Source organism: Ipomoea nil, unplaced genomic scaffold (genome assembly GCF_001879475.1).
Source record: "Ipomoea nil cultivar Tokyo-kokei standard unplaced genomic scaffold, Asagao_1.1 scaffold2216, whole genome shotgun sequence".
Classification (NCBI taxonomy): Eukaryota; Viridiplantae; Streptophyta; class Magnoliopsida; order Solanales; family Convolvulaceae; genus Ipomoea; species Ipomoea nil.
In genome coordinates, this window is record NW_017618644.1 from 157,833 (window position 1) to 181,243 (window position 23,411).

Below are 23,411 nucleotides of genomic sequence, written 5' to 3' on the forward strand. Positions count from 1 at the left end.
ACACATGATCTTGATAGTTTCGGTTGGGGGAAAACCGATCTCAGTTAGAAGTTTCCGTATCCATAATATTTCTGCTAAGCCTCGTGCCACCCCACGAAACTCAGCTTCTGCACTAGATAGAGCAACCACTTTTTGTTTTTTTGCTTCTCCACGTAACCAGATTTCCACCCACCAAGGTAAAATATCCTGATGTTGATCTTCGATCTCCTTTATCTCCTGCCCAGTCTGCATCCGTATACCCTAGGATTTTCATATGCCCGTTTGGTTTGAAGAGAACTCCATGGCCAGCTGTTCCCTTGAGATATCTAATAATCCTCCACACTGCTTCCATGTGTGTTACTTGGGGTTTATGCATGAATTGACTAACAACACCTACTGCGTATGCTATGTCTGGGCGAGTATGTGAGAGATAAATTAGTTTTCCCACTAGCCGTTGATATCTTTCTTTGTTTGCTAACTCGGTTCCTTCTACCATTTGAAGCCTATGATTCACCATCATTGGGGTATCCGCAGGCTTGCAATCAATCATTCCTGTTTCGGCTAATAGTCTAGAACATATTTTTTCTGACAGACAAAGATCCCTTGTTTAGATCTTAGTACTTCTATTCCAAGAAAGTACTTAAGTCTTCCCAAGTCCTTCATCTCGAATTCTGTAAACAAATTCTTCTTTAGTTCTGTCATTTCCTCCTTATCGTTTCCTGTAATGATCATGTCATCAACATATATAATCAGACATGTTACAAGACTACCTCTTCGTTTGAGGAATAGAGTATGATCCGAGTTACTCTGTTTAAATCCATATCTTTTCATTGCTAGAGTAAATCTGCCAAACCAAGCTCGAGGAGACTGTTTTAGCCCATAGAGAGATTTCTTTAACCGGCAAACTTCACCTGTCTTGAAGTCTCCCGCGAATCCGGGAGGTGCTTCCATATATACTTCTTCTTTTAATTCTCCATGCAGGAAAGCGTTCTTTACATCAAACTGATAAAGTGGCCATCCTTCATTTGCAGCTATCGAGAAAAGAACCCGGATCGTGTCAATCTTGGCTACTGGAGAGAAAGTCTCTGAGTAGTCAATCCCATATGTCTGAGTGTAACCTTTAGCTACTAACCGAGCCTTATACCTTTCAATAGTCCCATCTGGATTATGTTTGATTGTAAAAACCCAGCGACATCCCACCGGTTTTTTTCTTAACGGAAGTGCACACTTCTCCCATGTGTCATTTTTCATCAATGCCTCCATCTCCGTTTCCATTGCATCTTTCCAGTTCTTTGATTCCAAGGCTTGTTTCACAGTAGCTGGAGTTTCTTCAGAATATAGTGATGAAACAAAAACCCTAGCTTCTTCAGACAGGTTTCCTTTGGATATGTTGGTCACTGGATACTTTGATCATCGAGTCTCTTTTTCTGGAGAGTACCGTTTAGGTGGAATTCCTCCGCCCTAGGAGGTAACACATATCTTTCTGGTGTTTCTTCTTGTGGTAGTTCACCCTGCTCTACCATTTCCTCCCGGACTGGTTCAACCTGTTCTGTTGTTTTCTCACCAAGGTCAAAAGAAATAGATGGACTTCCAGAAGATTCAATATGTTCCGGGGAGTGAGAAGTAGAAGAGTGAGTATCAGAAGAGTAAGTATTACTCACCTCAGGCATCAGGTTGGGAGGAGCATTTTCAATGGCACTAACGATTGGTTCCGCAGATTGTGTGGGAGTATCAAGTGACTCATCTTTGGTACTGTGATTAATCTCCTCTGATGATGAAACATATTTCAACCAACTTAGTGTGTCTAAGCATCCCTTCTCCCCCTGACCACTGTGTTGGGAATTGTAGTAATACTCAGTTTCAAGAAAGTCACAGTTCATGGTGGTGAACATTTGACGTGTCTTTGGATTATAACACCTGTAACCTTTTTGGTTTACTCCATAACCAATGAATACACACTTCTCAGCACAAGGGTCAAGTTTGGTTCGATTCGTTTTGGGTATATGGACAAAAACAGAACAACCAAAGATTCGTGGTTGAAGAGTAAGAGCAGGGGGTACTTTGGTAAATCCTGATAGAGTTTGTAATGGAGTTTTTAGTTTGAGGATGTTGGTTGGGATTCGATTGATAAGGTAAGTGGTTGTGGCGATAGCTTCAGGCCAAAAAGATTTAGGAACTCGTGACTCAATCAGAAGAGCCCGAGTTATTTCTAACAGAATACGATTTTTCCGTTCAACTACACCATTCTGTTCTGGAGTATGTGGGCAAGTAGTTTGATGAATTATCCCCTTGTTTTGAAAAAATTGTTGCATATGGGTGTTAACAAATCCTCCTCCATTATCAGATCGAAAAATCTGAATATTCTTTTGGAACTGGGTTTGAATCATGGCATAGAACATGGTGAATTTATCAAAAACTTCTGACTTGTGTTTCAGGAAGTAAACCCAGGTCATTCGAGTACAATCATCCACAAATATTAAGAAAAAACGAAAGTTTTGTCCCCCAATAATCGGAGCCGGACCCCAAACATCAGAATGGATCAATGAAAAAGGTAAATCAACCCTTGTGTTATTTGGTTTAAAGGTTTGTCTATGGATTTTTGCTAACACACACGTCTCACATTTTGACATATTATTGGAGGGAAATAATTTTGGGAACAAAATATGTAAATACCCATTAGATGGATGTCCAAGTCTCTTATGCCATAACCAGGCTTCACGATCTACGGTTCCATGAGCCAGCATCACAGTACCGCGTTGAGTCACTTCGTCCACGTAGTACAACCCTTGGCGTTCAGTTCCACGCCCAATGATCACTCCCGTCCTGATATCCTGTAAGATACAAAAAGTAGGATGCATTAAAACCGTGCAGTTGAGCTCCTTTGTCACATGACTGATTGATAACAATTTATGTGATAACGAGGGAACATAAAGACAGTTGGAAAGTTTCATGGTTGGTGAAATTTCAATAGTTCCTCCCCCTTCAACATGCATTATTTCTCCATTAGCCGCTTGAATGTGTGTTTTTTTTTTTTGTTTTAGACGATGAGATAATATCCGACAATTCAAATGTCATTCTGTCGGTAGCACCACAATCAAGAATCCATGATTTATCCTGCTTTCCACAATAATTTTGAGCCATATTTGCCTTCCCAACACATTTTTGGGCTGTTTTAATTGTTTTTAAATAGCCCCTCCCAATAAATTCATTAGTTGTGTTCTCAAGGGTATTTTCTACCAATTTTAAAAACCTTCGGGGAAAATATTTAGGATTCAAAAAGGAAGGGCTTGAGGAAAAATCCCCAAACCCTTTACCTGTTTCATCGTCCCTCTTTACTGCTGCCATACCACCGAATCCTCCTTCTCTGGTGTTTCCTTGGCCATCACCAATGTTGATGGTAGCATCATTATTGCCTACAGCGGCGGCTGCCCTTCCCCCATTTGATCTAGTGGTTTTTCCACTTTGTTTATGTCCGTCATTCCACCATTTGGGGTACCCGACTATTTTAAAGCATTGTTCTTTGGTGTGTTTTGACATACCACAATGACTGCATTTTAACTGTGATTTATCTGGTCGGGATGATGATCCATTCGTCCTCCCTGTCTGGTCTGACCGGCGCTGCCCCTTTGAGATGAGCCCTAAGCCTTCGGCTTCACTTGGTCCTGTTACCGTTAAACCGGCCGCCACCCCTTGCTGTGATGAAGTAATAGCAGAAACTGCTCCAAGAATATTCTGGTGAGTAGTTTCTTTCCGAACAGCGGCATAGGCACCTTCAACTGAAGGCAGTGGATCCCATCGAAGTATTTCCCGTTTTATTGGGTCATACTGTCGGTCTATGGCATTGAGAAACTGGAATAACTTCTGTTCTGCCCGCAATTTGTTGTAGGTTGTAATATCAGCTGCACATGTCATGGGGTTTGGGTCTCTTCGTTCGATCTCTCCCCAAATTCCTTGCATTAAAATCCAAAAATCTTCAAGGGGTGCACAATTCTTCTTGATTTCATTTGCCTTGACGTGTAAGTCAAATGTCTGCAACTTGTCTTTTCCACTGCTATACGTAACTACGAGTGCATCCCACAGAGATTTCGCTGTGGGAAACTCAGTAAGGTTACTGGCTAAAGCCGGTTCGATGTTCTGTATAAGCCATGAGAACACCACTAAATCATCTTGTTCCCATTGCTCATATTTCTCATCTTTTGGATCTGGCGGGGCTGGATTTCCGGATAGGTGGCTTAGAAGTGTTTTTTATTTCCCCCCAATGGCAACTCGAATCATTCGAGCCCATAGGGCATAATTTTGGCTGTTTAATTTGAGGCTGATTTTGAGGCTATCAGAAAGGTTTTGTTTTTGGTTTTGGTTCTGGGAATTGAGGCCATTTTTTATGAGGTTTGCAAGCTGGGTTGTCAGGTCATCACTGTTGATGCCTGTTGTATGTGTCGAGCTACCGTCATCGGACATGGCGGCTTGACAGCGGAATTTAAAGGACTAGGAATGGGTAGATGATGAGTAGTATTGAGCAGTTTGGTCCTAGAACCATACACACTGCTGTGATACCATGATAACAAGCATTGAAGAAGAAGAATTGTACAATATTTTTGATGATCTTACAATGAAAGATGATACAGGAATTTATAGGTGAATACATTTGGTTATTAAAGGAAATAGAATAAATTTTAAGGCTGTAAATCAACTGTAATATCTCATCTATTATTTACTATGATATGATGAATCAGCTGATCCCTGCAATTGATCATATGATTATTCTTTTTCCTTTTTAACAAGCTTTGTGTAATTAAGTCATTGAACTAGAACTATGTGCAATTAGATCATTGAATAAAGGTGAAAGTTTGGAAGAATTAGATCATTGAATGTGCAATTTACATTTTGTAAAGGTTACAAATATGTTTCTAGGTAGAAATGGCTTAGTTGTTGGTAATGTGAAAATATGAGTTAATACCTTCAATGGTCCTCCGAGTATTAGGGTATTACCAGGTGTGGTCCTCCGAGTTTGAAACGATCAAGAGACGTCCTCTGAGTTTTAAAAAATAACCATCTGTGGTCTTCCGTTAGGATTGGTGTCAAATGGACGTTAAGTGTGAGAGCAAACCATTGATTTCTCGTATATGAGTTAATACCTCAAATGATCCTCTGAGTATTAGGGTATTACCAGGTGTGGTCCTCCGACTTTAAAATGACCACTAGATGTCCTATTAGTTTAAAAAAAAATTACCACCCGTGGTCCTCAGTTAGGTTTGTTGTCAAAGGGGCGTTAAGTCTGAGGACAAGTTGTCTTTTCACCTATATTTCTTTCTCCTTCATTCATAACAGTGGTATGTCTACAACATTTCCCTCCCATATGCTTCTTCAAATCCTCCACCATCGCCTTCACGTCCAGTTTCTCGGTCACTGTCACTAGATCATTTTCTGTATCCACTTTCACCACTTTTTCTTAATTAAGCATACTGCATTCACGGAGTAAAAGGAAAAGTGGGGTACATGTATAGGAAAATTTTGTGCCCAAGAATCAGCATAGAGAGCTACCCTGGAACATGAAACAATGGAGGAAGGGTCATCGAAAGCTCCATCTTTGAGGAGAGAGAGAGGAGTTAATGGTATAATCCACAGGTGGTTCGCCAATCTTCAAAGCTGTCCATTTTCTGAAACCCACGGCTTTCGCCATTGACGGCCAGAGGCCAAAGCTTCCTTTGTTTCCATTCTCGTCGAAGCAGAGTGGCCTCTTGAGGTGGCATTCTGTGGGTGGAGGGATCCGCAAAACTTGTGAGGAAGAAATATAGGTGAAAGGACAATTTTACCCTCAGACTTAACACCCCTTTGACAGCAAACCTAACAGAGGACCACAGGTGGTAATTTTTTTAAACTAGTAGGACGTCTAGTGGTCGTTTTAAAGTCGGGGGACCACACTTTGGAAACACCTTAATACTCGGAGGACCATTGGAGATATTAACTCTTTCTCATAGTAGAAATGACAGGTTTGCCCTCACACTTAACGTCCATTTGACACCAAACCTAACAGAGGACCACAGGTGGTTATTTTTTTTGAACTCGAAGGACATCTCATGGTCGTTTTAAACTCGGAAGACCACACTTGATAATACCCTAATACTCGAAGGACCATTAGAGGTATTAACTCGTGAAAATATTGATTATTTTTCGAGCTAATATGAATTAAATTAAAAAAAAAAAAAAAAAAAAAAAAAAAAAAAAAAAAAAAAGTGGTAACCACGGTGGCTACCCCTCCAACACGCAAATGGATGCCTTCTCAAAGCACCTTCTTCACTAAATAATCAATTATTAAGCAATTAGTACAAGGGTTGTAAAAATCGGTCTAGGCGCCCGCCTATGCCCCGCCTAGGCGTTAGGCGTTTCTAAACCGTAGCGATTTCCCCCTAGACGCCCGCCTAGGTTATCGGTCGCCTAGCGCCTAACTCGGTCGATTTGGCCGCCTAGCGTCTAAGTTAGTCGAGTTAACTCGTTCATTTCGATCAAGTTAACCCAATCGACTCGACCTATTTTTTTATTATATACATGTGTGTGTGTGCGCGCGCGCGTGCATACATATATATAATATGACATATATACACTCGTAGACTAGTTTGATACTTTGAATCTTTGAATGACTAAAGTATTTGAGTATTTCATATTTGAGTATTTTTAATTTTTAATATTGTTTTAATGTTTTTTTTTTTTTTTGAAAACCATTGTTTTGATGTTATGACTTATGAATTATCATTAATTCATTTATTTGGATGTGTTATTTGATTAAATGTTGAAAACAACCTCATTAAAATTGTCAAACTGCAAGTCTACCACTGTTTTTTTTTGTGCCCGCCTAGCGCCGCCTAGGCGCTGTCCGGGCGCCCGACTAGCGCCTAGCGCCTACTGCAACCATGATTAGTACCTAGAAACTCATTGGGAACCTGTAAAAAATGTAAATTATACTTTTTTTGTTCGATGATTTAATTGACATATTTTTGAGAAAATAGCACCTTTTTTTTCCTGAGTTATATATTTATAGCATTTTTTTTCATTGAATTATTCATGTAAGTACATTAGCCCCCTCAATTATTCTAAAAGTGGCGGGTTTCCCCCTTGATATATTAAATTGACATTTCTACCCTTAAAGTAAACATTTTATTTATTTTTCTTCTCCAACAAATTATTTCGTATACGTAGAGATGACCATGGTTCGATTCGAACTGAACCAGACACTATAGCAATCGAATTAAAAGTTTTATGCTATGATTCAGATTCAGAACCCAATATTTGGATTTCAGTTTATTAAAATTATGAATCGAAAAAATTGGATCATGAACCGTGAACCAACGGTTTCGGATCTGGTTCGCGATTTAGAACCGTCTTTATTTTAAAATTTTATTTTTAATTTTAAAATAGTCTAAATTCAACAATAAATGTATTTTTTTTCAGTTCGGAACATGAACCGGCCGTTCCGATTTGCGATTTTAATAAACTATAAATATCGAGTTTCGATTCTAAATTGTAATTGGAATATTTCAATTTGGTTGCTATAATGTCTGTTTTGTTTGAACCAAATTGTGGTCATAATTTGTTGGAGAAGAAAAATAAATAAAATATTTATTTTAAGAGTAAATATGTTCATTTAACTTTTTAGGGGGGGGGAGGGGGGGGGGGGGGGGGAAGTGCTATAAGTATATAACTCAGAGGAGGAAAAGTGTTATTTTCCTTATATTTTTGAGTTAATACCTCCAATGGTCCTTCGAGTATAAGGAGTTTACCAGCTGTGGTCCTCTGAGTTTTAAATGACTTCCAATGGTCCTCCATGTTTTAAAAAATAACTACATGTGGTCCTAATTCTTAAAATAACCTAAGTTTAAAATGACCACGAGACGTCCTAAAAGGACCACTAGTGGTTATTTTTAAAACATGGAGGGCCATTGGAGGTCATTTAACACTCGGATGACCACAGCTGGTAAATCCCTAATACTCGGAGGACTATTGGAGGTATTAACTCTATATTTTTAGTTCAAATTTTTTTTTTGAATGCTACTAACTCTATTACATTGTACAAACTTAACAAGTTCAATGATTTATTTGACACTTTTTTATTTTTTTCATTTTTAGCCAGTAACCTGTGGATTTTTAATATGATTTGCATAAAAATAGAAATATAAAATATAAAATTTCATTATTAACATTGGTTAATTAGGAGTTTTCAAGATAAATGATAAATTTTAACAAATCCATTAAAGAAGGATCAAGTGTGTCACTTTACTAAAACCTCAAAAAATAAAAGTGACAATACTTATAATATTAGAATTGAATTTGTTATTATCTTATAATTTAGGAACAAAAATACAATTTTTTTCTAATGTTTAAAAGATATGAGTAATTAATAGTTTAGATTTCCTCGATTTTGATCATGTTTATCTTTCAACGAAAAGATTACAGGCTGATGACGTAGTGAAATAATGAACTCTTGTCAATTTCATTGTCATATTGACATGGCAAATATAGCTATACATATCTGTAAAGATTACTATAATACTATATGGCCATATATAAAAGTAATTAATATATTCATGTATGTAGAATACAATTAATACGTAGTAATAAAAAAATATTTATACGACTCAGAATATTGAGAGCCAAATTAAACCTTTAATAATTAGGATTAATATTTGATGCACTGCCTATATATAGATGCTATACACCAGCGGTGGTGAAAGAGAAGATGCCACATCATTAAAAAACAAAGTTAATATTAACAAATTTGTATTTTATTAAAAAACTCCTTTATTTCTAATTAACAAAATATATACTTTTCTAAACATATTTATTACTCCTTATTTCTCATTTTATATGTCCTCTTTAGTATTTGGTGGTCAATTCAACACCTTTTTTTTAACATATTTTCTAAAACAATTTCTTATAATTTTTAATTCTGATTATTTTTGTTTAATAGAATTCTTATAAGTACAGAAATAAATGTAACGTTTTTATAATTTGTATAAATATTTTATCATCATTTATTTGTTAATTATCTATTTTTTTTAGAATTTTGCTTGTTGCGAAACGTTTATCTGCAAAATATTTACACCGTTACAATATATTACATTAACCGCCTTAATGAAACTTTCTGATTCTATCACTGCTCGCACACATACACACTATTATTAACTAACAAATATCATGACATCGTTAAAAAATTCACCTAATGATTTTATTAATAATTTTAAAAAATGGCATTTTCAATTTTATAATTATGTGATTATATAGTAGACGCAATCCTTCCACAGATAAGGCTTCTACTTTTTGTTTCTGTATATCAAAAATCACGAAAAGTTATAATTCAAAACCTCTCAAATCTAAGCATTCTTTGTTAATTTAGGAGATTTACACTAATTATACCGTATGTGTGATTAATATATATAAATTGTTTGGGAACATGCAATTAATAATGTATCTAATAATTAAAAATGTTTTGATATATAATAATTAAATACAAGTTAATCCATATAGGAAATTAGGAACGCTCCTACAATTCTAAGTTCCAACGCTATAAATACACACAATTACTTCCATATCTGCTCCAAGAATTACGAGAGAGATAGGATTGACTACTACTACATTGTTTTCTGATATCTCCGTTACTGTTTTAATCTTTCTTCAGGTTTTCTGCTGTGAATAACCATGAATGCTTTAGCTGCTACCAACAGAAACTTTAGGCTGGCAGCTCGGCTCCTAGGCTTGGATTCAAAACTCGAGAGGAGTTTGCTCATCCCATTTCGCGAAATCAAGGTTAAATTCCTGCTTTTCCTGCTTTCATACTATTCTGTTTCTCTGACTTGTTTGAACAAAAATTTCAGGTTGAGTGTACAATACCTAAAGATGATGGCTCCTTGGTGTCCTTTGTCGGGTTTCGAGTTCAACATGATAATGCTAGAGGCCCCATGAAAGGTGGAATCAGATACCACCCGGAGGTATGTAGTAGATTCATCAGATTCTCAGATCAGTTCAGTTCTTGAGATGAAATCAAGATATATAGATATATATATTCTGTTCCTAAATCATGTTTGTTAGTTTATTTATGGTAAGAAAAAGGGTTGTTGATGATGCAGGTTGATCCGGATGAAGTGAATGCATTAGCACAACTAATGACATGGAAAACAGCAGTGGCTAACATACCATATGGTGGGGCTAAAGGAGGGATAGGATGCAATCCAAGCGAGCTGAGTGTCTCTGAGCTGGAACGACTTACTCGCGTTTTTACTCAGAAAATCCATGATCTGATTGGCGTCCAGATAGATGTCCCGGCTCCTGATATGGGAACAGGTCCGCAGACAATGGCATGGATTCTCGACGAGTACTCAAAATTTCATGGCTATTCACCTGCTACAGTTACAGGAAAACCTATTGTAAGTGCACAGAAGAAGAGGGGAAAACAAGTTGAATCTTGATTCTGAACTATTAATTAGAGAAAAGGTAATTAACATGCCTCTTTTAACTTGTTTTCTTGAAAACATACAGGACCTCGGTGGATCTCTAGGCAGGTATGCAGCAACAGGAAGGGGAGTTCTCTACGCAACTGAAGCACTGCTTAAAGAGTACGGGAAGAGCATTGCTGGGCAGCGCTTTGTTATTCAGGTTGGTTTGCATCATTAATATACATAATATAATGCAGCTAAGTTATGATTTCAGGGATATGATGTTCTTGTCACCTCAGGGATTTGGAAATGTTGGTTCCTGGGCTGCTCTGCTCATCAGTCAGCGAGGTGGGAAAGTCGTCGCTGTTAGTGATGTCACTGGTGCGATAAAGAGTGAGAAAGGACTAGACATCCCTGGCCTAATGAAACATGTGAAGGAGAATAATGGTGTGAAAGGTTTCCATGGTGGGGATGCAGTGGATCCGAACTCCATTCTGGTTGAAGACTGCGACATTCTAATTCCAGCTGCCCTGGGAGGTGTCATTAACAGGTTATTCTCACAATATACAGATATAACAGTTAGAAAAACCATATTTCCAAGAAATGATCCCAAGGTTCTGATTCTCTGATCTGAATTTGATTGAAGGGATAATGCAAATGACATCAAAGCGAAATTCATTGTTGAGGCCGCTAACCATCCAACTGATCCTGAAGCTGATGAGGTTAGTGTAGGATCAAGGTGTAATCAGAATTTCAAACCCATTGATAAATGAAGATAAAGTGTAATGTATTCTGCAGATTTTAGCAAAGAAAGGAGTTGTGATTCTACCAGACATCTATGCAAACTCAGGTGGAGTTACTGTCAGCTATTTTGAGTGGGTTCAGGTAATTACCTTTAATTTGTTGCCTTCACTCACCAGTAGACAACTTACTATCCTAAATTATATTATTGAATATGTTTAATCTTCCATTTCTTGTAGAACATTCAAGGGTTTATGTGGGATGAGGAGAAAGTGAATGCAGAACTTCATAAATATATGACCAGAGGTTTTAAAGATGTGAAGGATATGTGCAGCACCCACAACTGTGATCTTCGTATGGGTGCATTCACCTTAGGAGTTAACCGTGTAGCCCGGGCTACACTTCTTAGGGGATGGGGAGCCTGAGAAGGGGAATACAAAAAGGAACTCTATCGAGTTCTTAACTTTCATTTCATTTCATTTCCTGCAATTGAACTTTGCAATGTAATAGGCTACAAGTATCTATGTTCTAATGAGCTCTTTTATCTTTATATATTTCCCTTGAATTTCTTTGACTTTGGGTGTGAATTATTGGAACTTAGGAAGCAAATATTTATCCCTACAGAATTTACAAATTGGTATTAATGTGACCCGTAGAAATCTAGCATAAACAAGGGAGCAAATAAAACGAAGAAAATGACACTTTTTTCATGCAAGTAGACATTTAATTGCACAAGAGAGTTCAATGAAAACATAAGAGCCTTACAATAGCTTGAAAAGGGTGGAAAAGAACAGGACTCATAACTGGAATGCAGAATGGGGTTATCTGCGAGTGCTACAGTCTACAGTACAGAATGACTATAAAATTCTATAGGAAATCAAACCTCCTGCAGTCTCAACAACCACCCGATTCATTTTAATGAGCAGCAGTAGGTAAGATCTTGCTTTATGCCCTGCAATGAGAAAGCAGCAAAACAATGCTCATGTTCAAATTTGCGTCTTTCTTTATATGGAGAAATGTCAGATACCCTTTCAATGGAAGCTAAATTTGGACATGCATTCTGTAAATTAATATGCATAGCATTTACTATTTAACAGAAACAAAATTCAGTACAACGGCAATAGTAGCAGCCTTAGTAGGCGTTTTGCGGAACAGAATATCATGTAAACACTCAAGAGGTAATGACAAAATTCAGCTTAGTGCCAATTTCACTTATGATCTTTCAAGTATATTGATAATTTTAGATTTAGTTCTCAACTTTCAATTGACACATTTCATCCCACAAGTCCCAAAATTGTTCAAAACTTCAAATATTAATCCTTCCAGTTAAATTCTGTCAAATTTGGATGGAGAATGGAAGCAATTTGGACATTTCAATGACTTCACCCCATCCCAATACTTTTATTTATTGAAAAAAAAAATTGCAGGCAATGGTCACTGCTTGCCATCACTTCCAGAAACTATGGTCAGTCTTGTGGCCATTGGAAACAATGGCAAGAGGTCCAGTCATCATTCCCAGTGGCCACAGGGCCAGCCAGGAACAATGGGCAATGGCCAAAGACTTTTTTTTTTTTTTTTTTTCATTTGGCAATCAGTCCTTGTGGCCATAGTCAGATCGAGAAACATAGCTACTCACTATTGTTCTTGAACTCATGGAATGCAATTTTGTTTTATGTTTTTATATAAAATGTGGGGAAAGGATGAAGTCCAAGAAATGTCTAAATTGCGGACTGCCCCCCACTTTTTGGTACATGCTAGGACAGTGCCATTTCTCCATCCAAATTTGACAAAATTTTGACAGGAAGGCCAGGACTAGAACAACTATGAAACTCATGGGATCACATATGTCAAAATTGAAAGTCGAGAACTAAATCTAGAATTGCCAATATACTATATGAACCAAAAGTAGAATCAAGTCTAGAATGAAATGAAAAGACATACCCAATCCTAATGATTCAATTTCATCCAGTTGGAAGGCACATGGTTTAGTCTTTTTTGTTCTAAGACATAGATTAATCTTCTCAACAGCAGCAAGCAAGTCCTGTAAGAGGTATTAGACATTTACACTTAGAAACAAAAGAAGCATTTTCTGTTTACATGACTCTTGGTAGAGAATGTGTAAAATATAAAATAGGACATAAATACACTATTCCACTTCAATTGGAAACATAAATAAGAGCATTAGTAGTCACATACAAGGTTAAAGATCCCCTCGGAGACATCTGTTATAAGCATTTTGAACAAATGAATAGTGAATGCACATATATTTACTATAGTGGCAAGGCTTATATGAATCCTGGAATCTAGTCCAAACAGAGATCAAATATTTCCCTGGCATAACTCACAATCATAGCATGTCTTAGTCCTCATATGCATTAGATGTTTTTTATAGTTTTATCTGAAATGTTCACTATTTTGCCAAACCTTTGCTTACAGAAAAGAAGCCATTTCAGCTTCATAAAGAAGAAGCATATATTGCACTATTAATCATCATCTGGAATTGAATCCAAATATGATCTTTGTTTAACTACCTTAACTAATAACAACAGTAAACAAAATAATACTCTGTAAGCATTTTACCTCCCATGATGCTAAACTCTTCATATGCTTAGGAAGGATCTCATAATCATCTAGTGACACACATAATAAGGCCGTAGAGTCTTCAAATGACATCAATGAACTGTCCATCTCATCTACATTAGGCAAAATTACAACATTGGTAAGTCAATGTATGCACTATCACCAAGAAATCATCTTAACAGAAAGCAACAAATCTTAGACCTTCAGCAAAATCCAATATCTTTGTCACAGATTGAAATGGCTCCTCATCGACCATACTATTAGCTGCAAATCATAATAAAAGGAGGACTACTAAAGTATCCAAACAGAAAATTTTTTATATAGCAAACATCAGAAGTGAGTTTATCTACTTACCTTCAGGTGCAAGAGTAGCTAGACAGGCATCCGAAAGTCCAAGATTTTTTAAATTCAGTGAATCATCATCTAGCCTAAAGGTGTCAAAGAGCACAAAATAGAAATCCAGTAACATTCAGTATTAGATTTTAAACTAATGCAGCCAGCACAGTATTTTATAGTAACACAAATAACTCTCATACAAGGCAAGATATGCTGATACACATTCATGAGCAAACTAAATTCCGCTTTTCCAGAATTTTAATAACAAGCTAAGGCACATGCAATTTGATAACTTACATCACACATTTACACGCCAATTTTCTAGAATGAAAGGATACAGAGGATCGTCTTCAATTTTCCTTGTAAAATCAATGCTGTTGTTTGAAGAGACATCATCCATTACGACTTCACTTTCCCCTTCTTCATCGTCATAATCAATATCGACTAATACATCTCATATGATAGAAAATTTGAAAAAACAAAAGGTAATATTAAGAACAAAGAAAATTTTCAAATTGCAATGATATAACAATAACAATAACAATAGTATAAAGTATAACAACTGGAGGAGATGTAGCCCGAGGAGCGGAGATGATCCTGGAGAGACAGGAGGTCATTTTGGTTCTTCTTGTAGACTTCATTGCAGTGGCCGAGGAGCTCCTCAAACGACACCGTTCCGAAGGACATAGATTCCAACAAGTTGAGATCGCTGCTTGCCGACGACACTCGCCGGTTCAGGCATTGCACGAACGTCGTCGACGCAGAATCTAATGCACATATACGTACAATGAATCACTTTTTAGAAGAAAAGACGTTGTGCTAATTATGGTTGAATTTAGGAAGAAATGGTACCGAGGGGGATCGGGCGGCGGTCAACAGACTGCTTGAGGGCGTCGCTGCTCGTCTGTAGGTGGTTGCAGAAAGCGGCGACGGTCTTGCTGAATTTTCCGATCGATGCTTCCATTTCTGCCTCCGTCGTCTGGCTTCGCGAGAGGATTTGAAAATTGAAAGTGAGGTAATGAGCGCCTTGTGTTAGTTGTGTAGAAGGATATAAATAATGAAATAAAAATGTCAACCAATAGCGCCTGTAGCTCAGTGGATAGAGCGTCTGTTTCCTAAGCAGAAGGCCGTAGGTTCGACCCCTACCTGGCGCGAGAAATGTTTTTAAATCTTGAATTTTAATCTGCATTTTGGGCCAGATTGGGCTCGGCTGGCAATTTATATCGGCTATATTTTGCAGAGCTTATAGCTTATTATAAGCTATAAGCTCTGTTTAATAATGTTCCCAAAATAAGCTCTTAACTTTTTAACTTTTTTTTTTATCTTTATCCTTATTATTTTAAAGAATGACATAATTTACTCTTCCCCATTAAAACCATTTTCTCTTCTCCTTTATCCGCAACTTCCATTGCAAATATTATTATTATTATTATTATTATTATTATTATTATTATTATTATTATTATTATTATTATTAGATTTGCAACAATATTGCTACTTCTTTATGAGATGCTAGATCATGATTATGCTAATAGTTTTATTTCAAAATGTTAAATTTTTTAAAGACAAAATGTTAAATTTTAATATGTAAACAAACTAATTTAAATTTTATGAAGATGTCCTTTTTAGCCTTTTTACATTTATCACCTTATCAAAAAGTTAATTTTACCAAACACTTTCAATCATAACAGTTAGCTTAACAGCTCTTCAGTTTTCAGCTCTTCAGTTTTCAGCTCCTTTTCAGCTTTAAGCTCCTAGCTTATAGCTTTTCAGCTAGGTTTGCCAAACAGAGCCATCGTGCACTCTGGTGCAAAACGACGTCGTTTTGTACTCTTTTTTTTTTTAAAGAAATTTTATTTTCTGTGTCTGTTGTTAACTTCTTAAAAATAAATTCTCATATTTAGAATGTACATAATTATATAATAGAATGTACATAATTGTATAACAAAATGTATATAATTGTATTACAGAATACACATACTCTTTTTTGAAAAGTTAATACATATAATCTAACATAATACATAATACACATAAACTCTTAACATAATACACATAAACTCTTAACTCATAAAAAAATCTCATGTTTCGAATGTACATAATTGTATAAAAAAAATGTACATAATTGTATAACAGAATGTACATAATTGTATAACAGAATACACATACACTCTATCACGTCAACACCCCACACAACTTAACAAAACGACGTCATTTTGGGCAGGGCGGGGCGCATAATGAAATGTGCGTCCTGGTGCACGATATAACGATTGAGGCTCAGCTATATAACCTTTATGGGGTGTTTGGTTGGATGTAGTTGTAATTCAATTACAACCTAATTCTTTCGGAATTATAGTGTTAGCCTAATTCTTTGACCACCGGAATTACAGTGTTTGGTTCCACCGAATTGCAATTCATACCCTCCCCATATGAATTGCAATTCACTGGGGAAAGGAAAGGGAAAAGGAAGGAAAATGGCTCACCTTAAAGGGGGTGTATTCAATAATGACTTTCATAGAGTTTTAAAGATTTTTATGAACTTTAAAAGTTTGTAGGTATTCAATTCAAACTTTTTAGGGACTCTTTAAAAGTCAGGTGGTATTCAATCAAGACTTTTAAAGAGTCTTTAAAAGTCGGGTGGTATTCGATTACGACTTTTAAAGAGTCTTTAAAAGTCATGTGGTATTCAAATAGTTAGAACTTTTGTAGATTTTTTAATTTTAAGACTTTTGTAGACTTTTCCTTCTCAAATATAAATAGTTGAAATCTAACCACCAACCGCGGCCCAAGATTTCAAAATTTTCTTTCTACCAACTCGAATATTTTCTCTCTCTATTAAAACTCTAATTTTTCCCCTAACTTTACAAACCTATCTAATTCAATAAAAATATTTTTTTCCTTCATTATCCTATATTTTCTTCATACCTAAACTCTACCAATTTTTTCTCTCTTCTAAACTTTACAATCTTTCTCTAAAAATTTAAAATAATATTACTTTTACTCCACTATTGCTTGTTTATTTTTTATTTTTATTCTTTTTTTATGTTTATATTCGTAAATATTTTTTTTAACAACAGATTACTATGAATAGCGAATTACGGTTCACAACAACAATTTGGGACTGCAAACAATAACACCTTGTTGTTCGCAGCCTCAAATTACTATTATTCCAAATAATAGTTCTTTGCCTGATGCCTAGCAATATATATATATATATATATATATATATATATATATATATATATATATATATATATATATATATATATATATATATATATATATATATATATATATATATATATTAGTTTATGCAACTTGTAATTATATTTTTAAATATTTTATTTGATTAATTCTTTTACTATAAATTTTAGTGTTCAATATTGTTATGAATTTCTAATGAAATATTTCTTTTATTGATTCTTATTAATAATATATAAGTAATTAGCATATAAGTCTCAGCATACTATGAATATAAATAATAATGTTGAGAATGTTGATGTGGGTGAAGAACTATATATTAAAAAGAATTTTATTATATATTATAACATGTTTTGTAAGAAAATTATAAATTATAATAATCGAAATCATTTAAAGTTTGTAAGGATGTATTTAATTTAGAATTTCAATGACTTTTGTAGATTTTTTAAAATAAAAAGTTGATAAAAGTTTTTTATATAGACTTTTATAGTCTTATAAAGTTTTAAAAAGTTTTAAACAACTCTATGAAAGTGAATAAAAGTTTATTGAAATCAATCATTTTTAAAGTCTTTAAAACACTATGAAAGTCATGATTGAATACACCCCCACCCCCCTAAGTTTCACACAACTGATGCACATTAAGCATACAAATCATGCACCTTAAGAAGGAAAATAACGCACCTTAAGAAGGAAAATCATGCATCTTAAGTTTCAGCAATTACTCACATTAAGCACAAAACACACGCACCTTAAGCACAAAACTCACGCACCTTAAATTTTAACAATTACTCACATCAAGCACACAACCCACGCACCTTAAACACAAACTCCACACACCTTACATGGCGTTTGGTTGGAGGGAATTTAAATTCCTTAAATTCCCTTCCCACCTAATTCAAAGGCCATAAAATTCTTTAGTTTGGTTAGAAGGAATTGCAATTCCCCCATTTTCATGGAATTAAAATCACATGTCCCCCTGAGATTTTGGGAAGAAAAAAAGTTAATGATGAGACAAAATTATCCCTTCTTTTTTTTTTTTAATCTACAATTAATAACACAACAACAATGGGTATTTTGGACTTTATACTATTTATTTCTTTTCAATTTCTATGTATACCAAACATTGGAATTGAAATTCTGAGTAATTCTATTCTTGTATACAAAACATTGGATTTAAATTCCCACTTTATTCCCAGTAATTGCAATTTCTTTTCCACATAATTTCCCCCTCCAACCAAACACTTTGTTAGGGTTCAGGCGCATACGGTGGTGTGAGTAGCTATAGCCTATAGGGTTCCGAAACTTGTTTATGTTTTATGGGGTTTCACGTTGGGTGGGTAGACACTAGACAGCGGTGGGGTTCACCCAGACTAGGGTTTAACCGCAAATGGCGCCGATCGGGTTTTACCCAAATGAGGGGTTTTACGTTGGGTGGGTAGACGATGGTGGGGTTTTACGTTGGCTGAGCAGACAAAGAGCAGTAGGATATCCTAATTCTAAAAATTGAAATGTGGTTTTGTGTACAGTAGTAGTGCTTACTTATGTGCATAAAGAAACAAACCCGTGTGTGCCATAAAGGGAACAAAGTTGTCCAAATTAAAAGGGTGGATATGTTTCCACTGAAAGTTGAAATGCTTTTGTCAGGGGTAATCGAGCAAATAACCTACTATGTTTTTGTTTGTGTGGATTTTTTGAGATATTCTTACTGTGTTTAATAAACTACTATGGAGCTCCTGGTTTTCAATTGTAATTGAGTGTGTGGGCAATTGTTTATGATGTTTTTAATTTAATAGTAGGCATGTGTGCATGTAGTGAAACTAATACATCAAGAATACAAAAGCATCAATGAATCGTCTTTCTTTTAGAATCTGCATATTTAATTCTTCCCCAGCAGTAAAATGAAAATTTTAATGCAGCAAATTAGACTTTCTTGTTTCAAAAAGCACTACTACAGAAAACGATTTTAACGTCGGTTAAAATACCCCATTTAACGTTGGTTATCTTTCGACGTCGTCTTAAGAGACGTCGTAAGTAAATGATACGACGTCGGTTGAACAACCGACATCGTATGTAATATACGGCGTCGGGTTTTAGGTAAAAGCCGACGCCGTATGTGTGTATATATATATATATATATTTTTTTTAAATAATTTACATACGACGTCGGCTTTTAGGTAAAAGCCGAAACCGTATATATTTATTATTTTTTAAAAAAAAAAAATAATTAACTTACGGCGTCGGTTTTTAGGTAAAAGTCGACGTCGTGTATATATATATATATATATATATATATATATATATATATATATATATATATATATATATATATATTTTAAAATAATTTACATACGACGTCGGCTTTTAGGTAAAAGCCGAAGCCGTATATATTTATTATTTTTTTAAAAAATAATAATTAACCTACGGCGTCGGTTTTTAGGTAAAAGCCGACGCCGTATATATTTATTTTTTAAAAAAAAAATAATAACATACGGCGTCGGCTTTTACCTAAAAACCGACGCCGTATGTTATTATTATTTTTTTTATTATTTATATGCGTTTTATGTTTTCTACCCAACCTGTATCAATTTTCAAATCCTGCGCAGCTAGCAATTTAACATTCAACATTCAACATCAACTAATTTATTAAACTAATTCAAACTATTAAACATGAAACTAATATAAAGAACACAATTCATTAAGCTAATTCAAGCTACTAAACATAAAACTAATATAAGTACCACAATTCAACAAAACTACTAAACATTAAGCCAATAAACATAAACTAATTTTAAACGTAAAGTATCAACTAAGAAGCGTTTTATTAACCCATTCATCAATAAGAAACTTAGACCATTTGTCTCTAACTTCATCAATCTCTTTTTTGTTGTAGGGCAATCTTCCTTGTCTTTCCAAAGCCTACAAAGTTCAAAAGAAATAAAATTAATAAATAAGCAAGTATTTTTAAACATTTGAAGCCAAAAGATATATTAAGAAATTACTTGCCTTATCCATTCCTTTGCTTAGATTGTTGGAAACAATTTTCAACATGAACTTCATCACATAATAACCACATTCGGTGGTTCCCTTTTGTATAGCATATTACATTGAATTACAATAAAAATAAAATAAATTAATAAAAAAAAAACAATAAGTTTGCATGTTTTACAAAGTGAATGAAGTACTTACCGAACATATAGTCCATTTTGGTGAACGATTTTGTTTCTTTCCACTCATCATGTTTGTTGCAGTCATACACCTATTAATATAAGACATAGAATATATATAAATACGTGGCATCACTAGTTTAATGATAACTACTAATTAATTATATAAATTTACATACGTTTCCATTATATGTTTAATGTCTTCACGCGGCCCATGACCAAGTGAATCAAACCAAAAAATTTCATTTAGTCGAGGACAAATCGCCATCAACATCCAATGCTCACTACAAATAAATAATTTATTAGTTTTAAGTGAATATAATATATAATAAAAATATATTATATATAAGTACTTTTATTTAATACGTAATTAATACTTACTTGAGAACATATGGGGCTAAGTATACCAATTTCTTCCCCGACTGCATGGTGGCATTTATATATGATTTCCTGTCTTCCATATTATTCATTTGTGGTTGAATCCAATATGGATCTAGGAAGCCATACGTGTCTTTTGATGCCAACTCAAAACTAATGTAAATACCCCTATTCACAAACACAACCAATTATATATAGATTACCAACTATATAAATATAAAACCATTATGAATAAATAATATTAAAGAACTTATTACCTCATAAAGAACTGAACTAGAGAAACATTGATGGTCTCCATATTTAAGAAACGCATTATCTCATCACTTAGAAGGTGCAAGTCATAGTCAATGTTGCCCATAATACCACGAGCCACATGGACCACAAGAGGGTGTTCAAAACGGCGAGCTATTGAAAAGGCCTTTTTGCATCCATCAGTCAAAGAATCATCATCAGGTATAGTGAATTGTTGATGAACGGATTGCACACCCGAATGAAAAGTCAATTTGGTCTTTTCTTTTGACTGTGAATTATAATACAAGTAAGAATTATTATTTTAAAAAGTAAATTACTTACTATTTTAAAAAATAGAAATATTTTTAGTATACATACCACATTAGCTTTAGTACATAACTCTAGCAGCTTCTTTGGCCAAGCAATAAAGTGTTGAATTGCATCACCTACAAGCTGAACCTCACTGGTGGGGATTGGTACATGTGCACTTGGATCACTAACTTCATTTACGCTCACCTTCACATGATTTATATCCAGTACAATCCCATGAACCTGTCCACCACTGTAAGCTGTCCCATATGCTACTGGACGTCTAATTGGATCTTCTAAGAACAATTGACATCGTGCCCCTAACTACAATAATTTTTAATTAAAAATCATATAAAATTTTATTGATAAATAATAATAAGATAACTTTAAACGAATACTTACAGCCGGTAAATTACTAAAAGGGTCTGGGGAACTAGCTTTGTCACTTGGAGGTAGTGACACAACATCCACACATACGTCATCCACCTGCTTTGCTTGTAAAGGAGTCTGCATAGCACTAAATTTCAACATCATACTAGCTATTTTTGCCTCAAATTGCTCAGTTAATCGTTGACCAAATTCCTCCCTTCAGAAATATTTTGCTGCTTTTGTTTCTCTAACGCTACTGCAACAGCATCATCAACCATTTGTTGAACATCTTCAGGAGGCTTTTCGCGACGATTTGCATGGCCAAATACACTTTTGAAGCCATGTCCTCTTCCCATGGCTCTAACACGTCCAGAATGCTCATCAGTACCCAATGCAACAGTCAATGAATCTTATCTTCCTTTCTCAACAAATTCTCCTTGAGAAATTTGGATCTCAAGAGCATCCTAACATATATATAAAAATATATTATACACTTAGCTTGTTCACTTAAATTATTTGGTAAGTTATATACTTGAAAACGGAAATTATGGACCAAGATTCACCTAGCATGGTGGGCCTTGGTCCAAAACAACATCATTTTATATTAAGTATCAACTAGTGCAATATATTCAATAACATCATCATGTATTATACACTTAGCTTGTTCACTTAAATTATTTGGTAAGTTATATACTTGAAAAAGGCAAATTATGGACCAAGATTCACCTAGCATGGTGGGCCTTTGTCCAAAACAACATCATTTTATATTAAGTATCAACTAGTGCAATATATTCAATAACATCATCATGTATTATACACTTAGCTTGTTCACTTAAATTATTTGGTAAGTTATATACTTGAAAAAGGCAAATTATGGACCAAGATTCACCTAGCATGGTGGGCCTTGGTCCAAAACAACATCATTTTATATTAAGTATCAACTAGTGCAATATATTCAATAACATCATCATGTAGTATACACTTAGCTTGTTCACTTAAATTATTTGGTAAGTTATATACTTGAAAAAGGCAAATTTTGGACCAAGATTCACCTAGCATGGTGGGCCTTGGTCCAAAACAACATCATTTTATATTAAGTATCAACTAGTGCAATATATTCAATAACATCATCATGTATTATACACTTAGCTTGTTCACTTAAATTATTTGGTAAGTTATATACTTGAAAAAGGCAAATTATGGACCAAGATTCACCTAGCATGGTGGGCCTTGGTCCAAAACAACATCATTTTATATTGGGTGAAGTGTCAAATAGCACCCTGAACCAATTGCTATATGTCATCCCGCACCCTATACTTACATAAATGATTATTCGAATCACAAACTAAAAAAAATTGTCTACCTCGTCTTTTTAATAGGTTTCCCTGTTGCTTTGATGACATGAATCCGGTTAAAGTATGACGTGGAAGCTAATTAGCCTTTTAGATTTTTTTTTTTAGCTGTACAGATTTTAGATTTACAGATTTTAAATTATATTTCCACAGTTTCCACAATGTAGCTGTACAGATTAAAAAATTTTTTTTTTCTTGTCTTCGCCCTTTGAATTATATAATTAAGGGTGATGTAATTAAGGGGCTAATACTAATACATTCCAGTATAGCATTCCACTGTTACATGAAGCGAAAGCCAAATCGCCGCGCTTAGATTCGCTTCGCTTCTCACTAAGGTTTCGCTTCGCTTC

The 23,411-nt window shown here is 34.9% G+C and overlaps 2 protein-coding genes and 1 non-coding gene across 4 annotated transcripts; 2 read left to right on the plus strand and 1 right to left on the minus strand.

Annotated features, from left to right (window-relative positions):
• The first annotated feature begins 9,669 nt into the window (after window positions 1-9,669).
• Window positions 9,670-11,709, plus strand: LOC109150155 (glutamate dehydrogenase B-like). Its single transcript, XM_019298058.1, has 8 exons — window positions 9,670-9,777; window positions 9,846-9,959; window positions 10,098-10,394; window positions 10,507-10,623; window positions 10,703-10,953; window positions 11,050-11,125; window positions 11,202-11,288; window positions 11,384-11,709. Exons 1-8 carry the CDS (start codon window positions 9,670-9,672, stop codon window positions 11,567-11,569), a joined length of 1,236 nt encoding a protein of 411 aa, XP_019153603.1. The 3' UTR covers window positions 11,570-11,709.
• Window positions 11,710-11,851: 142 nt separating this feature from the next.
• Window positions 11,852-15,079, minus strand: LOC109150156. Of its 2 annotated transcripts, none has more exons than XM_019298060.1 (8): window positions 14,913-15,079; window positions 14,624-14,827; window positions 14,399-14,504; window positions 14,079-14,152; window positions 13,926-13,988; window positions 13,725-13,837; window positions 13,086-13,185; window positions 11,852-12,096 (listed from the first exon to the last, which is right to left on the minus strand). In XM_019298060.1, exons 1-8 carry the CDS (start codon window positions 15,022-15,024, stop codon window positions 12,002-12,004), a joined length of 867 nt encoding a protein of 288 aa, XP_019153605.1. In that variant the 5' UTR covers window positions 15,025-15,079; the 3' UTR covers window positions 11,852-12,001. The 2 variants fall into 2 exon arrangements, with proteins under 2 accessions (XP_019153605.1, XP_019153604.1); XM_019298059.1 differs by having other exon boundaries at window positions 14,399-14,513.
• A 62-nt stretch (window positions 15,080-15,141) lies between these two features.
• On the plus strand, window positions 15,142-15,214 carry TRNAR-CCU. The gene has a single exon. It is a non-coding gene; the product is annotated as a tRNA-Arg (tRNA).
• The last annotated feature ends 8,197 nt before the right edge of the window (window positions 15,215-23,411 follow it).